Below are 25,216 nucleotides of genomic sequence, written 5' to 3'. Positions count from 1 at the left end.
TTAAACAAGAGAGAAATGTCAAAACGTTAATGCCTATATGAGAAAAGTGTATAAAGTGTGTAGTGAGGAGTTTTACAGCCATAAAACATCTATAATAATTGTAAAAAAATAATGCTGAGTACTTTGTGGATTTAGCCAATTGCGGATTGTTTTTAGAATGTAACTACCACGATTAACAAGGGACCACTGTACATTATAATAAAAAACAGATAAGAAAATACAGGCTTGAAACATTAATCAGCACAGGAAGCGGTTTTGTATGACAAAGAAAAAAAAATCAATGGAAGTGAACAAGAATGGAAGGCTTGACGCATTTAGGTTAAAATGGCCGTGTCTGCTCTTACGTGAAAAATAAGGAGCTCAAGTAAGCCACATACCCATACTCCACTCCCTTCAGCAGGAGCTGAAGTGTCACGCATATATGCTTTTGAAAGTACAAAACCATGTCAGTTAGTGAACATGAATGGTGATGAAAAAAATACGAAGGAACTCGAGTCGTGTTAGTGTTTAATGCATTCCTATCCATTTTCTTCTCTTTTTTTAAATGTCAAATGGATAATATTATGAACAGTCAGTGAGACTGTGTGTTACAGTTATTTAAATTCATGAACGCTCTCTCTATCTGTCTCCATCTGCCTTTGGTAAGGTGAAATGAAAGTCAAGCTGACTCACTCTTATGATGGGCAGAGAGTTTTCGCCGTTGCAGCTGAATTATGGAAGCGACATTTGAAACCTGCTTTTCTTTTTTTCTTCCTGGAGTTATTTATATGCCTCCACAATCGTCAGTCAGAATGATTTCTTTCAGCTGATTTGCATAGACAAATGGATCTAAACCTGGTGACACAATCAATAATAGCATGAATGTCTTACATCTGAAATATGAGTAATTCATCTCAACCTAATGGTTTTGGATCAGGAACCATTTTTTGTTGTTGTGTTTAATTTGTTGGTAAAAGGAAAGTGCAAAGCAGATAAAGTCAGATTTTTTTTAGCCTTCCTAAATTATATTATCACATATTTTTATCCAAATTTCTGTTTAACAGAAAAGAGATTTTATTCAACACATTTTTAAACATGACAGTTTTAAAGGCACCCGATAATGAAAATCTGTGTATACCAAGGTATAGTAGAATTATAAGAGATCAGTATATGAAAATGGAAATACCATGAGCCTCAGACACCATTGTTTCCTTGATATCATGTAAATTCCACAAGTGTAAAACCCCGGTGGACACCGGGGCAATTGGAGGACAAAACAAACTGTGATGAAACTCATGGACCATGCCCTCTGCATTTGCATGTATGATTACTTTAGGTCGTTCATCCAGACCTGAAATCATCAAGAGAACCCAGACTCATGTAGCTCTGAGATCATTAATATGCATGCCTCAGTCTCTGTTTGATAAGCAACAATATTTTCTAGAGAAAAAACATTGATAGTTTCCCTCCATTAGCTATTTTAAAGCTTATATTTAACTAAGTATGTGGGACTTTTACTTTAAAAACGCAACCACAGATCGTTTACTATACGTTATACTGGGCAACGACTGCGTAAGACATGCTTAAGGATGCAAAATGCAAGATTTACAGATTATACATTTATTCAGCTCCACTTTAATGAGGCATAAGGTATGTTTAATTGTCTCTTTTATTAATTTATCATGTTTACAGTCAAATTTGAAGTGTATGTTTCAACAAACGTGTAGATGCTGAATCATGTCAAATCACTCAGCGCAACTGTTCATGCAGATAATAGTAAGTTCTGGCTCTGTTTTCATTGACATTGCAGCTTAAAAATACAATGCGCTATATCTCTATCACTCTCATTTGTCAAGTTTAATCATAATTTAGCCTCATGAGCAAAATAGGTCAACATTACTCTGATTGGGTTTATATTTGTCTGTGTTCAGCATATAACATGCAATGTGTATGAGAACTACAAGTCAGAGCAGAGCTCATTAATATTCAAGACATAATCCATATATGGTCAATTATGAACCTTCTGATTCTTTGGGCATTTTATAGAGTAATAAATGAGCTTATAAAACGGTTTCTGGACTTAAACTGAAACCATAAACCTACCATGTAAATATCAGCGAATAATTTAACTTATTAAACCAATGCAGTATATGGCACCTTTAATAAGTAATTTCTAAAAACAGATTTCTTTTATCTTTGCCATGATGACAGTACATAAATTTTACTAGATATTTTTTAACATAGTAGTATTTAGCTTCAAGTGACATTTAAAGGCTTAACTAAGCTAAATAGGCAAGTAAGGGGAATTAGGCAAATCATTCTATAATGATGGTTTGTTCTATAGACAATCGGAAAAAATACTGCTTAAGAGGGTTAATAATATTGACTGGGGCTGCACGAAACTGGAAAAAAACTGACATTGCAATGTTCTTTATGTCTGTAATATATTTTGCAATATAAATACAATTTCAAAATATGACTAGTAGTTGTAACACTGTTTAGAAATCATATGTTTAAAGTGATTGAGATTATTTTGTGAGGCAGAGTCTTCACAAAATATAATAAACAAATTATAAGCATACTAAAACAAGGATGCAAATGAAATAAACCATCTTTTATGGTTTTCGTCGGAATCTAACAGTATTGAGGCACAGAAATTCAGTCATATTTAAAATAACACTGTATAGTCTTTCAAATAAATAAATAAATAAAATAAATCTTTTTTAAAGCTTCAACTTTATAACTTCTTGGCTTAAATTCGCTTGAAATCTCACAGAGTCACAGGTATTTAGAAACACTTCTAAATGAAAACCTTTCACTATATTAGGGTTAACCTTTGCGCAGACTCGATACACGTTCTGAACTGTGGTGGCTGATTATTATAATCCTAATTTGACGTTGCAGATCTTGCCATGTGACTACTGCAGAGTCACACATTGCGCTAACGATGCTGAAACGAAATATTGTGCAGCCTTAATATTGAACTTAAAATGGCTTTAAAAAAACGTTTAAACTGCTTTTATTCTAGCCGAAATAAAACAAATAAGACTTTCTTCAAAACAAAAAAATATTATAGGAAATACTGTGAAAACATCCTTGCTCTGTTAAACATCATTTGGGAGATATACAGGAGAGCCAATAATTTTGACGTCAACTGTATTTATTATTCATCTAAACTCACTCTTAGCAAGGACGCATTGCAATGTTCTCTAACAATATAGTACTGCAAAGGTCATTTTAAAATAAAATTTAAAAAAATGGAAAAGTAGTATACTGGGGCATTAACTGCGCTGTCAAAGAATGATGTAAGATTCCCCAGCTCACGCTATGAGAAGGAGAACTGGGCACTCAATGGAAAAACAGCAATTAGAAAGTCTGTCCCAGAGGAGCTAAATTTGCTGCTGGCAAGCAGTTCAACGATTAGATTTCTTGTGATGATTACCCGAAATCTCTTCCCTCAACCGGCTGACCCTAGAGCCACTGCGATGTATGATGAAATATTGCTGTTCAATTTAGCGCTCTTCATGTTCTACTTTTTCTTTCTTTCGACTACATTATCGACCACTTTTGTCTACACTCACAAAACTGTACCAAAAGCATATAAACAAAGTCCAGAAGCTTATTTCAAGGTGTTACACACACTCTTTTTTAATCACAAGACAATAATAGAAAAAAAAGCTTTGTAATGAAGTGTTGCCATAGAAACGAATTGTGAGATATTTTCGCATCTGCTTAAATGTGCAGGGAGAATAATGTCTCCTGCATATTTGTACGAGCACTTACAGTAAAGCTGCTCTAGAATTATAGGAGAATTTTCCACATGGCTCTTTTATACAATGACAGATTTTAATGATCATTTCGGTCAAGGTATTATTAAAAAGTCCTCTGAAATTGGTTTTTGGAACACCAAAAATGTTCCTCTCTGCTGAAATTCTGAAATCTTATTACCTTTTCTTTCAAACTGTAAACTGGTATGCAGAAAAGAACTTTCATCAAAAAAACAAAGGAATGTCAGAAAGACAGCCAAGCTTCATCCGAAATCGAATACTACTTAAGCAGATGGGTACTATGTTTGAATTTTCAAGAATTTACACTTAGTTGATGATTGATTCTAAAGCTTATTTGGCATGCTGTCCCGGGAGAGAGACCTGGACTCATAAGATCCTTGAGCCCGGGGCTCCCTCCCGTTTGCAAGGCGAGAGGAGAGTTTGAGCTCAGGTAGATCTTGAGAACTCCCCTGCTGTAGTAGCTAATGAACAGATAGTGATTGCTCTTAAAAGATAACTACTTACTAGGAGCATATCTATGGTGCCGATTTGGATTAGTCAATTAACTTAAGCTGCATGTTTTTGAACGGTGGGAGAAAACCAGGGAACCCAGGGGAAACCCACCTGAGTACAGGGAGAAAAACTCCTCACAGAAACCAGTGACGTACTTGCTGTGAGGCAACAGTGCTAACCACTGGGCCACCATGCCACCCATATAGGAAAGGAGGAGGAGGAGTAGGGGTGGAAGGGGGGATTCTTCAAAACGAAGATGGCTGTGATATGGAACTTAGGGTATTTATAGTGGCTTAGGAATCGTCTGATTGGTGAATCATAAATTGGATAATGCGGGACCAGCAATCATAAGCATGTGATCCTCTCGAAATTAGTTTATAAATAAACTTCGCTTAATTTACTTCATAATCCTTGGGAAAAGTGCATTTTATAAAGAATATGAGTAGATACAGACATTAAAACAAGAACTGGCAAAGTAAGAAATGCTTTAATCCAGCTCAAGAACATCTGGATTTTGAGAGAACTTACTTTGACCACCAAGACCCGTCTGTTCAACTCCATTGTTAAGTCTGTATTGTTGTACGGGTCGAAACCTAGAGGATAACCAAAACTACCACCCGAACAATCCAGACATTCATCAACACCTGTCTCAGAAAGATTCTCCACATTCGCTGGCCAGACACGATCAGTAACACCGACCTATAGATGAATTACCGGTTTGTAAACATTCAGGATGTGCGCGCAGCGAGGTTGCAGAAAAACCCAGGAGCGCTAGCATTTAAAGCGAGGGAATGACATCCGATGCGGTACAGAGTTTGTTGTTGTGTTAGAGTTACATAATGGTTACATATTTTATGTATTTGTTTTTTTATTTATGTATTTATGTATTATAACAGCTTGTTACCCAGTGATAAGCACAGTTATTCGGCAAAATTAACATTAAAGTGAGCGGCGTTCATCTGACAGGTCCATTTGCGATAGCACCCTCCCAGCGGATATTGAATGAGACAAAATAGTCAAGCATCCAGCCCGAAATATACAAATATACATCTCATTAAAACTCCAAGTGATTTTACAAGAGAGAAGTTAAAGGCCTACAAGTCTTTGGATGCCCACAAGTTTGTTCTGTGTGGTCATGTGCAAGAAATAATGTTCCATGATTACCAGATTCAAAACTGCATAGTGCTAAAAACCGAGGTTCTGCCTAGCCAAAGACAAGGAAAGAAGACGGAGCTGTCCAAGGTCTGAGTAATCATCACCAAGCAAAACAACTGCATTCTGACAGCGAACTGCACCTGTACGGCAGGGTATGTGAACTTACATTTTTACATTTCATTCTAAGCATTCAGTGTCCGCAGTTTAATTGACCATATTTAACTGTTTTTGCTGAAATCATTGCTGCAATCAAAAACGAGTAATGTGTACGATTCAGCATAGCGTGAACTTACCTGATATAACATGAGAACTGAAGAGTCGAGCATTTTTAATTAGGCCCTCACTCCATTCAGCTCTTCTGATGGCTGTTAGCCAAAAACATCCTACCGCACAACACAACATGTTTGCTGTTCTGTTTTTTTTTTTTTTTTTGCAACTGCTATGCACGGTTGAACCTGTGTGATGTCATGTGTGACGCAGGTTGCTAATCCCCTATTGAGAAGGACCTGTCAACCACAGCCATATCACCCTGCGGCCCAAGACCGGTTACTCACTGAAGCTAATCAGGGCTGAGCCTGGTCAGTACCTGGATGGGAGACCACATGGTGAAAACTAGGTTGCTGTTGGAAATGGTGTTAGTAAGGCCAGCAGGGGCGCTCAACCTGCGGTCTGTGTGAGTCCTAATGCCCCAGTATAGTCAAGGGGACACCATACTGTCAGTGAGTGCCATCTTTCGGATGAAAAATATCATGAATCACTGACATATCAATGATTTAGCATCTACATTTAATAATGTTAAAGAGATTTAATGTGTAATAATTAGACTATAAACCTTACTATTTCACTGAAGTGCAGTGAGTGCACTATTCTGTGCCTCTGAATGGCTGTATTTAAATTTCTGTCATGTTTCGTCTGGTTCAAACAGCCAAAGCAGAATATCTGACTTCAGCATTGTATTTCAGATAAACAGGAATGTTCACTTGCCATGTTTCTTAAACATCTGCAAACATATTATGGTATTTTTATGCTTTAGAAGAGTCAAAAACATACATACAGCACCTTTAATTGATGTATTCAGACAAAACTCTCATACTCCTTCATTTGTAGTGTGCTCCAGAAAAATTTCTGTTTGAAAGTCTACATGGTCAGTCCCCTTACATCTCCAATCTAAAGAAAATCGGGACACACCCCAACCCTTTCATGTGAACGCACAAAACGAGGGGCTAAAACTGGGATTGGGCTTCAAGATCAATTTGCAGAGCTGCATGCTAGACTGTTAGACTTTCATTATAAACTCATATCAACATACGACAGCTGTTGACCAACATTGTATTTAACCCAGAATATTCATTTAACATATTTATTCACTTAATATCTGATAAAGACTCATCTGGCTTTACTCACACAAAACTCCCACCGTCCTACTACAGATACAACAGTGCCATATTGGCACACAGCCTTTCTTTCTGAGCAACACACACAGATATAAACGCGCTCGCACTTGATCTGTGATGGATGTAACCTGTCTGCTCTCTATAATCATTCCTGCTGGAGCTCGGCTGGAGGAAATCCAGATGCATTCATGCACCCATCTGTTAGTTTTATCGATGCCTCCTCTCCTCAAACGCACACACTCCATCTCTCTCCATTAACACACATACTCGTTCTCTTGTCCCCAAACACACACTCTTCCCAGAAGACACATTGCTTAGGCCTCCGCAGTTCAGCTGGCAGCTTTTTTAGTCTGTGTTATTCTGTAATCTCATATGGTCTCCCATGTGAACGCAGACGTAAACAGCCACTAGACCAAAACTTCAGCTCGTATAGCATTTAGAGGATCTGACGAGCTGACAACATTTCTATTGCATGTACTACCTCAGAGTGCTGTGTCAGATGCATCGCCATCTCAGTAATACAAGTAATAAATGAACAACTGCATTAAGAAAATTAAGCCTAAATACAGTGTAATTACTTTAGAATAAGAACCTTGGTGTGATTCTGGAGTTAGATCTGAATTTCGGTAGTCATGTCAAAGCAGTAAGCAGTAAATCAGCATACTATCATCTCAAAAACATTGCTAGAATTAGATGCTTTGTTCCAGTGAAGCTTTGGAGAAACTTATTCATGCTTTTATCACCAGCAGAATGGATTACTATAATGGATCCAGAACGCTGCTGCCAGGATTCTGACCAGAACCAGAAAATCTGAGCACATCACACCTGTCCTCAGGTATTTACACCAGCTCTCAGTTACATTCAAAATAGATTTTACTTGTCTATAAATCACTAAATGGCCTAGGACCTCAATACATTACAGATACAAGTAAATGAAAAATTCCAAGGGTTCAGTCAAAGCAGGGTGAATCCGCCTTCAGCTACTGCGCCCCCCGCTGCTGGAATCAGCTTTCAGAAATGATCTGATGTGCTCCAACATTAGGCACATTCAAATCAAGACTGAAAACACATCTGTTTAGCTGTGCCTTTACTGAATGAGCAATGTGCTACGTCACACAGATCGCGCTATTATGTCTTTCTTTACTTTTTCATTCCTTTAAAACCTGTTTTACCACATTTTAATCTATTATTATCTGTTTTAATCATTTTTAATTCTTTGTTGTTTTTATTTTCTTGTTTCTTTTATTCTTGTTTATGTAAAGAACTTTCAGATAGCATTATGTATGAAATGTGCTACATAAATAAACTTGCCTTGCTTTAAATAATTAGAACCCTTGTGATTTAACAGATTTTATTCAGTGGGATTTGGACTTGGAAAAGTTCAACAATTGAGGCACAGTTTTTGGAATATTAGTTTAAGTTTACATTAATTGAATTTTTAAAGCACTTTCAAAACAGCTAGGGCTGACCAACATGCTGTACATAAAATGTAAAATAGAACAATATGAGGTGAAGAAAGTACAAATAGCAATAACTGCTTATTGAAGCAAGTGCAGACACAAAGCTTAAGAGAACAAGTGAGTTTTAAGAAGAGATTTAAAATCAGGTAAAGGGGTGGCCATTCTGAGTTGTACAGGTAAACCATTGCATAAACGAGGACCCACTACCAAAAAAAGCTCCTGTGCTTCAGCCTCAAAGTAGGGATTTTCAAAAAAATTAGAGGTGCAGTAAGTATTCCTAGTTCAAAACACACGCAAGCGCAGGTTGCCAAATTGACGACACCACAGCAGTGTGCCTGACTGTTGAGCCTAAAGGCTGATTTAAGTCATGTTCTAAACAAAAGCAACAGCACACAATAGAAGAAATATTTTCATATTAAAATAAGTTTTTGTTCTAACCAACACCAGAAAAATTTATATTTGGGAAACAGCTTTTATTTCTTACAGCTGAACAACAGGACAAACGGACAATGATCACCTCGGGTACACCTTACGTGCTTTATTCAGTGTTAAATGCCAACAATGTGAGTTTGAATGCCATTTTATGTGACATTTATTGCCATATACTGAAAGCAGCAGCAGATAGTTCACCTCAGATCATAAAATAAGCTGCTTGAAACTGAACTTTAGAACTGTGACTCAGTTCTAAACCAACACATATCGGTGATTCAGCATGTACATTCAATAATGTTAAAACGGGTTTAATATGTATAATTAAATTATAAACCTTAACATTTTGTTGGAGTGCAGTAGGTGCACTATTCTGTGATTCTGAATGGGTGTATTTCAATTTCTGTCGCATATCGTCTGGTGCAAACAGCCAAATTGCTTATCACTGCAATCTCGTCATGGGGACATGGGGTTACAATGTAATCTGCTTACCTAATGTTACAATTGTAATATATATATATATATATATATATATATATATATATATATATATATATATATATATATATATATATATATATATATATATATATATATATATATATACATATTTAATTTGATAATTAATAACCACCTCATGTGAATCTGTGTGTCATTTTGGAGGCTGCTACTGTCCACGGAGGTAGCATTTTCAGTCCTGGACGCATACTTTGAGAGCCTTTCTGACAGAATGAATGAGAAACACTGTTTTCCACCAAGGCAGCCTGTGGTGCTAAAATATAATTGGCTAAACTGGAATAGGGCGGGTTGAAGGCACTAAAACAAAGACAGCTGTTCTGGCACGTAACGCACATTTTCAAAGCAGAATAACTGACATTAGCATTGTTTTTCAGATGAACAAGAATGTTCACTTAGCATGTTTCGTAAATATCTGCAAACATATTATGGTAATTTTATGCTCTAGAAGAGTCAAAAACTTACATATAGCTCCATTCAGATTACAAGACCTTAAATTTCTTGGAGGGTTACAGGGATGCAGGAAATCTGGTAGATATTTAGACGCCAAATTGTGCAGGCACAAACAGAAGAATTTTATACTCAATCCTGAAATGGACGGGAAGCCAATGAAAATCAAACAACAATTATACTACATAAAACTGACTTTTGATAGTTCAGACACTTTTTCTGTCATGAATCGTTTCTCTGATGTGTCTCAGTGAGGCCTGTGCATAGTGGCCATCGTGGGATGACAAATTCAGATTTGACTAAACCTTTAAAAGATGAAGAAAAAAAAAACTTTCCCACGCATAATGCCTACACAAGACAAGCTATTCATAGCAACCTGTCACATAGCTAAGTTACTGAGCTCTGAATATTTAAAATCTTCACTCAGCCCCCACATATTTTACTCTCCAGCATATAACCATACTTCTGATTTTAATTTAATTTAGAAGATTTGTTTGGATCAACTTTGCAATAAATGACAAGTGTAAATGAGTCGGGAACAGCTCATGACACACAGTGAGATTCTGTTTGACACTAGAACGATCCAAGTTGCCTGAAAGGCTGCTTACAACTGCTCACTTCATGCGCTTTTTTTTTTTTTTCTTCAGATTGGATAGTTATCTGATCTTGAAAAAGACAGGTGCAAATGTCCTCATGCATTTGACATGGATGTAAACCCAAACGCTCAAACCACTTCAGTACTTTGTGTTGAAACCAGATATGTATACACTCACCGGCCACTTTATTAGGTACAACTGTTCTACTGCATTTTAACGCAAATTTCTAATCAGCCAATCACACGGCAGCAACTCAATGCATTAGGCATGTAGAAATGGTCAAGACGATCTGCTGCAAACTCAAACTGAGCATCAGAATGGGGAAGAAGGGTGATTTAAGTGACTTTGAACGTTGCATGGTTGTTGGTGCCAGACTGATCAGCAGTTTTCTGATCTACAGGGATTATCAATCTTAACCATCTCTAGGGTTTACAGAGAATGATTTAAACGAAAAAATATCCAGTGAGCGGCAGTTCTGTGGCAACAAATTACTTGTTGATGTCAGAGGAGACTGGATCCAACTGATAGAAAGGTAACAGTAACCCAAATAATCACCCGTTTCAACCGAAGTCTGCAGAAGAGCATCTCTGAACACACAACATGTCGAACTTTGAGGCGAATGGGCTACAGCAGCACAAGACCACACCGGGTGCCACTCCTGTCAGCTAAGAACAGGAAACTGAGGCTACAATTCGCACAGGCTCATCAAAATTGGGCAATAGAAGATTGGAAAATCTGCTGCAACATTCAGATGGTAGGGTCAGAAATTTCTATCAACAACATGAATGCATGGATCCATACAGCCTTGTATCAATGGTTTCGGCTGATGGTGGTGGTGTTATTTTGTGGGGGATTTTTTTTGGCACACTTTGGGCCCATTAGTACCAATTGAGCATTGTGTCAACGCCACGGCCTACCTGAGTATTGTTGCTGACCATGTCCATCCCTTTATGACCACAGTGTACCCATCTTCTGATGGTTACTTCCAGCAAGATAACGTGCCATGTCATAAAACGCGAACCATCTCAGACTGGTTTCTTGAACATGACATTGAGTTCACTGTACTCAAATGGCCTCCACAGTCACCAGATCTCAATCCAATAGAGCACCTTTGGGATGTGGTGGAACGGGAGATTGGCATCATGGATGTGCAGCCGACAAATCTGCAGCAACTGCGTGATGCTATCATGTCAATATGGACCAAAATCTCTGAGAAATATTTCCAGTATCTTGTTGAATCAGTTCTGAAGGCAAAAGTGGGTCCAACTCGATAATAGTAAGGTAAGCGTATTTTACTCCTCCAAAATGTAACAAGAATTAGGTATTAAATTAGATTCAGTAAGCTTCAAATCTAAATCTCTTTTAATGAAATTGCAGCATTGTATCCATCCATAACAGCAGGTGCAGAGGACAACAACTGTTCAATATTATGTGTGCAGAGAAGGCTCTCTTAATCACAGATTGACTTACGGGCTCACAAGGTGAGACAATATCTTACATTTCTATTGTTTGACAGACATGCGTGACCGTTATACACTTGTGTCATTTGCAGCACCATGTTTTTTTTGGATGGCAATGCCATGTGACAGCTAGCTCTCTGCAACTCTCTCCCACTGAAGCTAAGCAGGGCTATGCCTGGTCAGTACCTAGGTTGCTGCCAGAAGTGGTGTTAGTGAGGCTCTCAACCTGCGGTCTGTGTAAGTCCTAACACCCCATTACAGAGAAGGGGACTCTATACTGCTCAGTGAGTGCCGTCTTGCGGATGAGAGGTTAAACCGAGGTCCTGACTCTCTGTGGAAGTTAAAAATTCCAGGATGTTCTTTGAAAAAGTGTAGGGTTTAACCCCGGCATCCACACAAAATTTGCCCACTGGCTTCTGTCCATCATGGCCACCTTATCACCCCCATACCACAATTGCCTTCATCACACTGTCTCCTCTCCACCAATCAGCTGGTGTGTGGTGTGTGCTCTGGCGCAATATGGCTGCAGTCGTGTCACCCAGGTGGATGCTACACACTGGTGGTGGATGAGGATATTCCCCCCAAAAATGTGTAAAGCGCTTTGAGTGTCCAGAAAGCACTATATAAATGTTAGGAATTATTATTACTATTATTAACTTTAACCCACAGCAGTGCTAATTTTTAATACTGTCAGTTCCAGAGCAGTAGACCAATCAGAAGAACTCGGAGGTGGGACTAGTGTTACACACTTCTATTTATGGGGTAGCAGTTTGGCATGACGACAGCAACATGGCAGCATTTTGTGTTTTCAGGCACAAAGATGCATTCTTTTTGAATGGCTCCTCAGTTGTTGCACTTTCCTTTGTTCTTTTCTCTCTAACTCCAGTGTCTGCACATTTGGACTGACTGTATTTATTATGGACCCTCGTATCATGACAATTCGGGACAGGTAAAAGTATCGTTACACCCCTAGTTTTCACAAATCAGAGAAAACACAAGTGACTAGGGGCCTCATGTATGAACGCTGCATATGCACAAAAACTTTGCGTACAACCAGATTTCATGCTCACGTTTGGATTTACTAACGGTGAAATTAACATGAGCATGTGCGTTGGTCCATGCCAACTTCATGTCTGGTGTACGTGTATTTCTGTGTTTGTTTTATTTCCATTGCCAACTCCTATAGGCAATTATGTTAAATTGCACACTACAAAGTATAGCACCAACAAAGTTTCCTGGCAACTGGTTCTTTTCAAAGGGAACTGGCAGACCGCTTGGGGTTAAGCAAGTCGTCTTTGAACCGTGCAATGCCAGCTGTATGGGACGGGATCATCCGCATGTCTAGCAGGTATATAAGGTTTCCATACCATGCAGTGGACCAGCCAATCATTAAAGCGCAATTTGTAGCGATCACCGGTTTTCCCAATGTAATCGGAGCGACCCGACTGCACACACATTGCTATAAAGGCGCCATCTGAAGACGAATTTGCATACGTGAATCTAAAACACTTCCATTCCATAAATGTGCAAATAATATGTGATGCTCAAATGTGCCTAACAAATATTGTGGCAAGGTGGCCTTAGTCAACCCATGATTCATTTATCTTCACAAACAGCATGGTTGGGATGAGGCTCCAAGGTGGCAGGGTACGCGAATGGGTGGCTTTTTGGTGAGTGATGTATTTAAAGATATTATTCCAGCAATAAAAGTTATTTAATTGTATTTATTTTATTAAGCGTAATTATTTAACTGCATATCAGGAGACCACAGTTATCGATTAAAGACGTGGCTGTTAACCCTCCTCAACAACGCACAAACCAAGAGCGCAGATACAATGATGCCCATTTTCGCACTCAGTCAGTTGTAGAGCGGGCGACCTGGGCAGCTGAAATGCTGGTGGCGCTGCCTTGATAAGAGCGGAGGGGAGCTGCTATACCGCCCCTAACAAAGTGTTCCTATAATACATCTGTGTCTTCCAACAGACACGGATACTACTCCAGACAGTAAAGTGTCACCCACAATTGAGGCAACTCTCTCCTCAAATGCTGTTAGTTCAGCACCCCGCCTGTCGGTGCACACTTTGATGGTGCGTCACTGTTCTCTTAACCTGCAACTTTAACATGGGAACATTTCTTTTTTAATTTGTTCCCAGTGCGATGTTCAGGCCCCACTGCGTTAACCGCATCAGCTAAACTCTCCCATTCAATTTTTTTTTCTTTTGTTAATAATTCCGGAGAACAAACTTGCAAATAACACCGTTTTTCTCCGGTCTACCTCCGATAGGAGCACCTCCAATTCACATTCTGTGAAGTTTCTCTCTTGCTTGCTTGCTTTGCCATTGCTTTTTCGTTTGTTTTTGCCAAAGTGGAGTCATTACCATATTTATAAGGGGAAGGAGGCAGGGACGGGTTTTGAGCTCGTGCAGGTGCGCTTAGTTTCACGTTAATTCGGATGTACAAAGAGAATAAGTGTGGTATTCCACGTACACAATGTTTCATACATCTGATTTTTTTTACTGCGTACGCACATCATTCACAGCTTTGTCCGTACGCAATGCTTTAGTATGAATCAAAGCAAGTATTGGTACATGAGGCCCTAGGTATAAACAGGGCCTAAATGTCAGGTTTGCAATAACATAATGAGTAATTAACAATGTCATTTTCATTATTGGGTGAAATATTTCTTTAAACATGAGACATGTTTATATTAAGTGCTTGAAAACAAACCATTGCATAAAAGTGTCAGATGCATGTGTTGTTTTAATACGTTTGAGATGCAGATTTCTCTGTGTACAACTGACATTTTACAGTTCTACAGGATATAGGTCTGAAACAATGTGAGGATGCGATCACAGATTTCCATACCTAAATCAACTCTTCATTTACAGCACACAAAAAGGCGAGAGAGATAGAGAAATCAAATACATCTTCGCAAAAAAAAAAAGAAAAAGAAAGTTATAATCTGAATACCATTGAAGTTATGAATGAGACAAATACTATGAAGAAGGAAATGAGGAAAGCGGGGAAAAGGAAGGGAATCACAGCTGTCATCTTGCTTTGTGTGGTGTAACAGAGGTTGCCAAGGGTCAGGCACATACCCAAGGACCTCCCTCTTCCCTCTGACAAAACAGGCTGCCTCGATCCTTTAGAAATCCATTCAGGATATTCAGTAGCTTTGGTCTGCTTCATCATGCGCAATGGGAAAAGCAGACGTGGAAACAGACGGTGAAGGCAGAAGCGAGAGTGTGTGCGCATGTGTGTAAGCCAAACGTCCTTGCATAAAGGACACAGCTGTGAGACAGAGAGCTTTGGGGAGAAATGTGTTATTTTATTTACCTCTTGCACTGGTCTGCTCATATGACTGATTGAACTGCCTGTCAATCTAAAAAAAACAACCTTAATACCAAAATCTGTATAGCAAACTTTCTCAGATAACTCAGATAACTGTTCTATTCTTTTACATTACTGTTTCTTATAATTTTGCTACAGCTGTTTAAAAAAAACAAAAAACATTATTTTTTCAACACAAATAATAATATACAAAAATACAGTCATAAGACAATTTAGGAATTTTGGGATCTTTTTTAGGAAAACTATGAAATGTTTTTTTTAAGAAAATTAAGGATGTATTATAAAATTAAGTATATTTAAATGAGCATTTTTATAATGTGCTCTACTTTTAGTGTGTTTTAATTAATAATTGTAAAAAAAAATAATGGACAATGAAACTGAACATACCTCATCGACCACAATAACTCATTAGTATGATGTAGGGCCTCCTTTTGCAGCCAATAAAGCATCAGTTGGCTTGGGAATGACAGATACAAGTCCTGCACAGTGGCCAGAGGGATTTTGAGCCATTCTTCTTGCAGAATAGTGGCCATGTCACTATGTGATGCTGGTAGAGGAAATATTTCCTGACTCACTCCTGCAAACACCCCAAAGTGGCTCGATAATATTAGTCTGGTGACTGTGATGGCCATGGTCGATGTTCAACTTTACTTTCATGTTCATCAAACCACTCTGTCACCAGTTTTGCTGTTTTGTATTGGTGCATAAACATTCTGATACATGACACCGCCTTCTGGATACAATGTTCGACCCATTGGGTGCAACATGGTTCTCCAGAATGTTCAGAAGTCGTTGGTAGTGCCAATCTAGCACAAGTATTGGGTCTAGGGCAGGGATGGGCAAACTCGATCCTGGAGGGCCGGTGCCCTGCATAGTTTTGCTTCCAACCCTAATTTCCTTATATACAACGGATTTCTGACATTATTAATGTGTTTTCTTTGTATGTACGGATTACTTTAGTTGTTACTGACATCTTGTGAAACTTCAGTCGACGGCAACTTAGAGATATGCTTTTTTTTTAAGCAGGGTGCGAATTACAGGGGGGTTTGGGGGGTATTGACCCCCCTAATTAATGTTGATCCATTCTTAAGTAGTCAAAACAAGGTGTATGGCGGTCCAGCCCTTTAATAGTGAGAAATAGTTCAAGCTGATCTGTATTTTAAATAATAATGTTAATGATTAGCATAACAGATAATATAAAAATACATTTGACCGTTCCTATTATGGTTAAAACCCTGTGAATCTATAATCGCACCAATCGGGTCTATGAAAGAAAAAAAAATCATTCAACAGACTGAAATCGGCAGATCTAAAGCATCGATGGACATAGCAAGGGTTTCACAAGACACTTTTAGGTAAATTGGTGTTGGTATCAACATATACCCTAAAAAACAGTAAAATTAGATGCATAGTTTTTATAGTTTGACCTCAGTAACCTCTGAAATAACTACTCAGAGGATACTGTAGGTCAGGACACTGAATATCCCTCAAAACACTGAATACTTCAATATGTTTTATTAATAAATTAGACATAATTTAAATAAATATAAAATTGGCGGACACTTCTATTACACAAACTACAGTAACATTACAGATAAAGTTGACCCCCTGATCGTCAATGTATAATTCGCACACTGACTGTAAGCCACAACAATTAAGATTTAAAGGGACAACTCGCCAAAATAAGTTTCTACTTTACTCACCCATCACTTGTTTGTGAGACACAAATCTTTACATTTCTTTCCTCTATTAAGCAAAGGAAGATATTTTGAAGACAAACTAGAAACCTGTAAGGATTGACTTCTATAGTATTGTTTTTCCTTCTTTGGAAGTCAATTGGTCTTCAGCTTTCTTCAAAATATCTTCCTTGATGTTCAACAAAATAAAGAAACTAATAAAGGTTTTGGATACATTTTAGGGGTGAGTAAATAGTAGCACATTTTACACTTTGGGGGTGACACTATCCCTTTGAGTATTAGCCAATTATTAGCCATATTTGTCAGAGACCATCAGACAAAGAGAGGAAGAAACTTCAAGTGAGCAGCATCAACTTGTGAACTTTAGTTATGCACACTAGGCATTTGTGTCAAACAAGTATACTGAAAAATCTGCACACAGCACCTCCTAGAAGCGGACTCAGCCAAGTATGTCGAGCGACAGCCACGGCACTAAATCATAATTATTTTAATGCATTGTAACAAGCAATGAACATCTTGCCTGCCTGAGTTGCATTTCATGCCTATTCCCTGACCTTCATTCAACTCTCACTTTATGACTCAAATCACTTTATTATCTCACTTTATCATCTTACATAAAAATTAAACTGCCCGCCCTGGAGTCACCTCTTCTGTCCTTTTCAACTAACCATTAACCGAATTACCTCAGCATGGCCTCAATTTGTCTCAACCAATTTCTCTATTCAGCAAGGGCGAATGAATTAGATCAATTTTTAGACGCCATCATTCCATCCTCAAGAACACTATTAGCCAGAAACAGCAGGCACAAGATGAGTGCAGGAGACGATAAGAACAAACACTTGCTGTTGATGGATCCAGCTCAGACAGCAGGCAATCGGGGCTTTCTATCCTGAACGCTCCTTGTTAGCAGAATAATAAGTGGTGTAATTGAGCCATTTATTATCCCTGATGTTTTAACGGGTGCACAAATTTGCGCACACACACACATTGTCGTATTTTTTGACGTTACAAGCAATGAAGAGGAAGAAGGTGGCTGTTGCACCAAAACCCTCTCGAAATTGCTGTTTATTATTATTCTGTCTTCAACGAATTGAAGTTTTGAAGGCCCCTAAACATGCATGAAAACGTATGGAACTTTGCACAAATGACAGCAGTAGCAAATATATCATCTGACATGGGTTGCAGAAATCAATGTAGCAAAACTGCTCAACAGTGCCACCTATACAAAATCACATGGAATGTGGCCCGTGTTTTTCAAACAGTATCTTGGAGCAAAAACTAAAACACAACCAAAGTGTGTCTAGGCAATCTTTACTTTCTCAGGCCTTGTATCTTTAACATCCTTCTCCAAGACATTTTAAACAAATAAACTCCAAGTTTGGGTACTGACCTAGGCGCAAAGTCTAAAGCGCATGGTGCGAAGGCATGAAGGGTGAGTCCGAATCCACTTTTGCTATTTTAAGGATGGAAAATATGGTCGCACCCTGGCGCATGATATGACTGGGTTGCGCTCATTCTTCTTAATGAGTTATGGGTGTGTTTCTGAGCATAACGTGCATTAAACCAATCAGAGTCTCAAGTCTCATTCCCTTAAAGAGTCAGTTGTGTCGCTCCATGGCGCATTGCTATTTTACATGGCGGGCTTGTGGAAAGCTGAACACTTCACTAGTGACCAACTGCAGGGCGAGGATAAAGAATGAGCCTCCCCATTCGGCCTCTTTGCTTTCTCTGAATTTTACTTTTACTCTTTACTTTTTGTGGAGTAAGGAAACGGTGTTGTACACTCCACTGACGACATCTATTACCCTCATATTTAATTAGTTTGTTATGTGCAAAGATTTGTTTCAGTACTATTTCTAAATCTGTTCTAATTTCCAGCATTGAATAAGTGATGTTTTGTAAACAAATTTCGGGAGGAGCAGGCGCAGAAGTTTCAGTATCAAATACGTCATTGACAATTATTCTATTATCCAACTCAGTTCTTGACCAAACCCCTATATATACCAAAGCTGTCTTACTTGCAGCATCTCACAGCTTTAGCATCCCTCCACCACCCCGACACCTCAGCTCTTAAGCATTACAATCCCGGGGGGAGCGTTCTGGGGCCGGGCTAGATACTTCGCTCGAATCCCAATTCCTCTCTGTTTCCTGATAAGGGGAATAACTCAAGTTGGGGTGTCTCCCCGAGCTCAGAGCCCTCTCCCCGGACAGCACACCAAATACGCTTTATTTTGAAACGATTACAAGTGTGAACTCATGAAATGAACAATAATAACAAAGTCCGGTCAAAAAAAGTTATATCCAAACACACGTCCTATTCTTATGCCCATTATGGTGATGCAGACGTCTTCAAAACCCGAATGGTGGACAAATCTAAACTTGCTTTCATTAAAAAAATATAATTTTTCATATAATAAATTCATACATTCATTTTCTTTTCGGCTTAGTCCCTTTAGTAATCCAGGGTCGCCACAGCGGAATGAACTGCCAACTTATCCAGCACATGTTTTACGCAGCGGATGCCCTTCCAGCCGCAACCCATCTCTGGGAAACATTCATACACACTCACACACTACAGACAATTTAGCCTCCCCAATTTACCTGTACCGCATGTCTTTGAACTGTGGGGGAAACCGGAGCACCCGGAGGAAACCCACACGAACACAGGGAGAACATGCAAACTCCACACAGAAACGCCAACTGACCCAGCCGACAGCACTACCTACTGTGCCATAACATTATATAAGTGCAAATTGTCATGAAAAAAGTGAAAAAAGCCCCTTGAGGTGAAGAAGGCATTGAGGTAGTGGTTTATATTTATTTATGTAAAAAATATTAATTTTTGTAATATTTTAATCCTTTATTTTTTTTCATATGTAAAGATATTTGCTTATTGCTGTACATCCTGTGTGTACTAAGCAATGTGTTAGCGTTTGGACCCACATAGCTGGACTTTAGAGCAGCTTTTAATTGGTCAATGGCGTGGTCTATTTCAGCTCCTTAAAATAGCAATGCACCATCAATGTGCCTTAACACACTTCCTTTATAGATCGGCACACCGATGAGTCCTCAAAATGGCGCAAATGGATTTGTTATTTAAACAACGTGGCGCAAAACGTAAAAATTAGGGTTGCGCTGGTCTGTAAACAGAAACAAATCACGCCATAGACGTCTTGCACATTATTGCGTCGGGTGCATGTTAGGGCCCCTAGAGAGTTGTCCGTGGTGGCTTAACAAATTTCGGTGTTTCCCAAAGAAACAAACTACAAAAATTACATTTTCTTTTTGTTAAAACTACTTATTTAATTGAGCTGAAACAAGACAATTCTTGAGTTTTTGGGGGGATAACTTGATTGTTTTATGTTCAATTCACTTAAATTTGTAAAAACTAATTAGTTAACCTATTTTCTTTATGTTGTCCCAACACTAATCGATTGTGTGGAACCCAACTTTTTTTTTACAGTGCAGGAAGTTCTAAGTAAGGCATGCAATGTCGGATCTGCATCAAAACTGACATGTTTGATAAGCGTCCTGATTTAAACACATCTACAATATACAGTTACAGTCATAGCGCCTCCTGACATCAAGAAATAGCATATTGTACACCAAAACAAACATAGAGATTTTTTGGTCAGTCTAATCTAAAGGCAAATATGAGGTTAAATCCTGGATTTTCATGATAGATGTGTCTGTCACGACATGATAATCGTTAATATTTCACCATGGAAGAGGAAAATGATACAACACAAACATAAGCTGCGTCCCAAATGGCACACTATACACTATGCACTTATGCACTATGTACTTATGCACTTACACACTCAACAGCACAGTGTATGTATGTAGTGTCGTCCCAAATGGAACACGTTTTTTTACTAGGCGCAAATTCAAATCAATTCCCTAATGACGTTTGACGGTTGCCAAAATAGCGAAATAAATGACCAAAGTACCAAATAATACCTGCAATAAGTATAACTGTATTCACCATCAGGAAGCGCTATAACCACTCTCTTAGGAGATTTTTGCTTTCACAATCCATAATGAATAAATAGCTCCGCCCCTTCCATTATGTGAGCAAATCTGCGGTCGTTGAGTGCGTGAATTGTTCCACACTTGATATTACCGGTTGAATGAGTGCATCATTCGGGTAATTAAAGTGCACTTATTATTTTGTTTTCAGTGTGAATGCACTACTTATAAAATGCCCAATCTACATGGCAACATTCAGTTACTGTCACAGTGCCACCTTCTGGCAGAAGGAAGTTTGTCACACATCTGCAATTTTATCATCTTTTCGATATCGCTTAGTCTCTGATTTATTAGGGGTCGCCACAGCGAAATGAACCACAATCTACTCTTGTTTTACGCAGCATAAGCCCTTCCAGCCGCAACACAGCACCATGCTGGGAAACACTGCTTGCAGCTTTCATTTTAGGTGGAATTTTCAATGCAATGTTTTTGAAAATATTATGTTGTTTCCTGACTTAAAATTACTTTCCTTAAACACTAGAACCGCCAGGGTCTTCTATACTTAGAACCGCCATGCAGGTAAATTTTACCCACGCACATGAACAGTGTTTTAATATGGCTAAAGAGCATTTTTTTCACTGTATTATGCCACTGTCGTCACAAAATATATTAAAATATGAAATAGTCATGACTCTACAGTCATTAGTTACATATATATATATATATATATATATATATATATATATATATATATATATATATATATATATATATATATATATATATATATATATATATATATATATATATATTATATATAAAATATAGATTTAAGATATTTTAAGGCTTTTTAAGACCCCGGGGATACCCTGAAAAACTATTTATGTTTTTCTAGAAAACAGTTCCAGAGTTCCTCATTTTAAATGCTAAACGAGGCCCTCTGAAAGAGCTAGACAGAAATTATTACTTTTCTATTTTGAGCAGACCTTTGGATGACATTAAAAATGGAACCCTTCAAATTATGCCTTCTCTCCGAACGAGTGACCTATTTAGATCCTCATTTTTTTGCCTTTGAAGTTAATCAGTGAAGCTTACGTATTCTATTTAATTTACAACCCTATTATGATTCATCAGTGCACGTTATTTAAAACATGGACTGGGTAAATCCTGAAGAAGTGACATGCCTAATATAACCTGCCCTCTCAACTTATTAAACTTATTCAACTTATCCTTTTCAGCTGGCATCACCTAAAACTGCTAATTAGTCATAGACAAGCAATCGCCGCTCCAAAAAATAGGGTCAACAATAACAATAAATAAATGGCAAATAATGTTAACGCATTAAAGGCATCACATATCACATAACAATTTGATGATGAGCCACTGAAAAGCTCTGAAGGGTGAACTTAACCACTAACCATGTACCAACCTGAAGACTTTTTTCCCCATCAGATCAATGATCTATCGGTCATACTTGCATAAAACAACTTTTTTTTTTTCAGAACAAGCACATTTTTAAGTAATTTATTTTTAATTTATTTATTTATTTTTTTTTTTGGGGGGGGGGGGGGGGGGTTCACCTTTATTATGAGAAAGGGGAAGGATCTGCAAATGACCCCAAGCCGAGAATGGAATTTGGGCCGCCATGAGCACTTACGCGCCATATGTCGGCGCACAGTACCACTAGGTTTTTGGCATCGACAAGTGCTTAATTTTAGAATATAAATGCATCGCAATAACAGTTTATATTATAAAGAGATTTCAATATTGGCCTGGGAGCAGCATGACAGGGTATGAAAAATATGTTGACTAAGCAGTAACAAAAGTTAAGCAGGGACTAGAGTTTGGGTTCCTTGTCAGTGTTGTCTTTGGCTTGCTTTTCATTTACAGTTTGAATATTGAAGATATCTATCTTCTCTCAGACACAAGGGGGGCATCTTGACACCATCAAACAGGATTGATGTTTGAACAATAAATCAGGAATTTTATCCCTAATGTTACATCAGTGTTTTCAAAATAGTCAAAAAACGTGTGATTGCAAAATGGCAACATAGATAAAAAAACAGATGTTGAAGATGTTGACCACAACAACATGGGCAAAGAGAAGATACATATTTTAGATTTGTAAAAATTGTTTTTGGCAAGTGTTTCTAATGAGCCCGGGCTGTCTAAATATATTATGTGGCACGCACCACAAGTTTCAAATCTTAAAGTGTGTGCATGCATGCTTGAGCTTTGAAGAAAAGAAAAAGTATAAAGACTAACTTTTTGTGCTGCTGCAACACAGTTCCATAATTGGTTAAGGCTGAAACATTCCTACAGTAAATACTAATGGGTAGGGCCAGACGGAATCTGCTGACATTTTTTTTGCAATTTCTGCGCAGAATTGTGTTCTATTTCTTCGCAGAATTATTTTGGGAGTACCAAAAATAAAACCTTAATATATTAAATATAAGTAATACCTTTTTAAAATGTATTTAATGTTTACAATGCAGATCTAATTAGATCCACCTTACTTGGTAAACAGCAAGTCTCTCATATAATACATCTACTAACAGAAAATATGACTTCACAAACTGTATTATAAATAATTCATATGAATATGTTCATATTAGTCAATAATATTACTGTAATTAATTTAAAAACTGAATAAATATAAATTTACACACATTTACACAATTAAATAAACAGAATCAATGACGGGCTATAAATCCTCGAAAATCTGTGGAATTCCGTGTGGGCCTACTAATGGGTAACACTATGGGCTCTATTTTGACGATCCAGGCGCAAAGTCTAAAGCACATGGCGCAAAAGCATTAAGGGCGTCACAATCCACTTTTGCTATTTTAAGGACAGAAAAATCCGCTCTGCGCCGTGGCGCATGGTCTAACAGGGTTGAGCTTATTCTCTTAATGAGTTATAGGTGTGTTTTGAGAATAAACCAATCAGAGTCTCATCTCCCGTTCCCTTTAAGAGTCAGTTGCGTTGCGCCATGGCGCGTTTGCTATTTATATGACGGACTTTGTAAGTGTAAAAACTGAATGCTTCACTAGAGAGTAAACAGTTAAACAGGGCATCTACAGCGTGAGAATGAGAGATGAGCCTTCTCATTATTACTTTCACTTTCACTCTCGTGGACAGGGAAACATGTTGTATGCACAGACATTAGCCTATCATATGTAATTTCGTTTATTAAGCGCAAAGATTTGCTTAAAACTATTTCTAAATTCAGTTCTAATTTCCAGCAAACAAATAAATGAAAAATAATAACGAAGTGTGAAGTTATTTCGAACTACACATGCTGTGCCCCATATGGTCTAAAACCTGACAGGTCGGCAAATCTAAGCTTGTTTTTAATAAAACCAATATAAATATGCATATAATAAATAATACTGCTAATAATAATAACAACATTATACAAAAGCAAATTGAATAAACTGAAAAAGCCCCCTGAGGTGAAGGCATGAAAGTTTTTATATTTAGGTTTATATTTTTGTAGGCTAGAAAATAATATTTTTGTAATTTTTTAATCCTTTAATTCTTTTTCATTTGTAAAGAAATTTGCGTATTGCTGTACACCCTGTGTGTTTTAAGCAATGTGTAAGCGAGGCACACAACTAACGCGCTCTACGCTGGACCTTAGACCTGCTTTGATCTGATCTATTGAACAGTCTATTTTAGTTCCTCAAAATAGCAACGCTCCAGCAATGCGCCTCAACACGCCTCCTTTTTTAGACCAGAACGCCTATGGGCGAACATATGAGCGCAAATGCATTTGCTATTTAAACAGCATGGTGCAAAATGTCAAAACTACTCTTGCGCTGAGCTGAAACTAGCAAACAACAATAGCGTCGTGCCTTGCGCCGGGTGTATGATAGGGCCCTTTATTTTGATGGTCCATTTGAGTATTAGTAGATTGTCTGTTTAATATCTGTTGATACTGCCTATATTTAACTGACTATAAAAACTTTGCAAGTACATGTCAACTTACACTAACCCTAACCCCAACCTAACAGTATAATATAATCTAATAAGAATTAGTTGCAATGTAACTTTAATTCAACAAACGGACCTTAAAAAAAAGTGTGACCTACTATTGTCCTCTGTGGAGTTGCTTTACAGCGCAATCATTTTTCTTTTTTCAGACAAACTTTTCAAACACTGACAATGATATTGAAATCGACAATCTTTAAACTAACTCAATAATAATACTATTAATTTAGGCTTTTACAAAAATTGAACTCATTTCATAACTGATGAATGTCAAACACTAGCTGAACTTAAATAAACAAAAACCATTACTGAACTGGTATGCGCTGAATCAGTACACTCTTTGTTTTAGAGCTGCTTTACGAGAGGACAATTGATATTTGAAAATGACCTTCCATGCAGTGTGTAACACAGCTTTAAGTGAACAAATACATCCAGCTGAGGTTTAAATCTGAAAGTGCACCATGTTTAAAACGATTGATTATCAAAA

At 37.9% G+C, this 25,216-nt stretch overlaps 1 protein-coding gene across 1 annotated transcript in view; it reads right to left on the bottom strand.

Annotated features, from left to right (window-relative positions):
• LOC130233195 (cytosolic acyl coenzyme A thioester hydrolase-like) overlaps positions 1-25,202 on the bottom strand; it is a 79,854-nt gene extending 54,652 nt beyond the window's left edge. The window contains exon 1 of the mRNA XM_056463119.1: positions 25,118-25,202. Coding sequence (XP_056319094.1) covers positions 25,118-25,124 — 7 coding nt within the window. The 5' untranslated portion in view covers positions 25,125-25,202. The remainder of the gene's footprint in view (positions 1-25,117) is intronic.
• Positions 25,203-25,216: the final 14 nt, after the last annotated feature.

The sequence above is a fragment of the Danio aesculapii genome, chromosome 8, assembly GCF_903798145.1.
Source record: "Danio aesculapii chromosome 8, fDanAes4.1, whole genome shotgun sequence".
NCBI classification, from domain to species: Eukaryota; Metazoa; Chordata; class Actinopteri; order Cypriniformes; family Danionidae; genus Danio; species Danio aesculapii.
The sequence above is the reverse complement of the archived record's forward strand: the minus strand, read 5'-3'. Positions and strand labels throughout refer to the sequence as shown.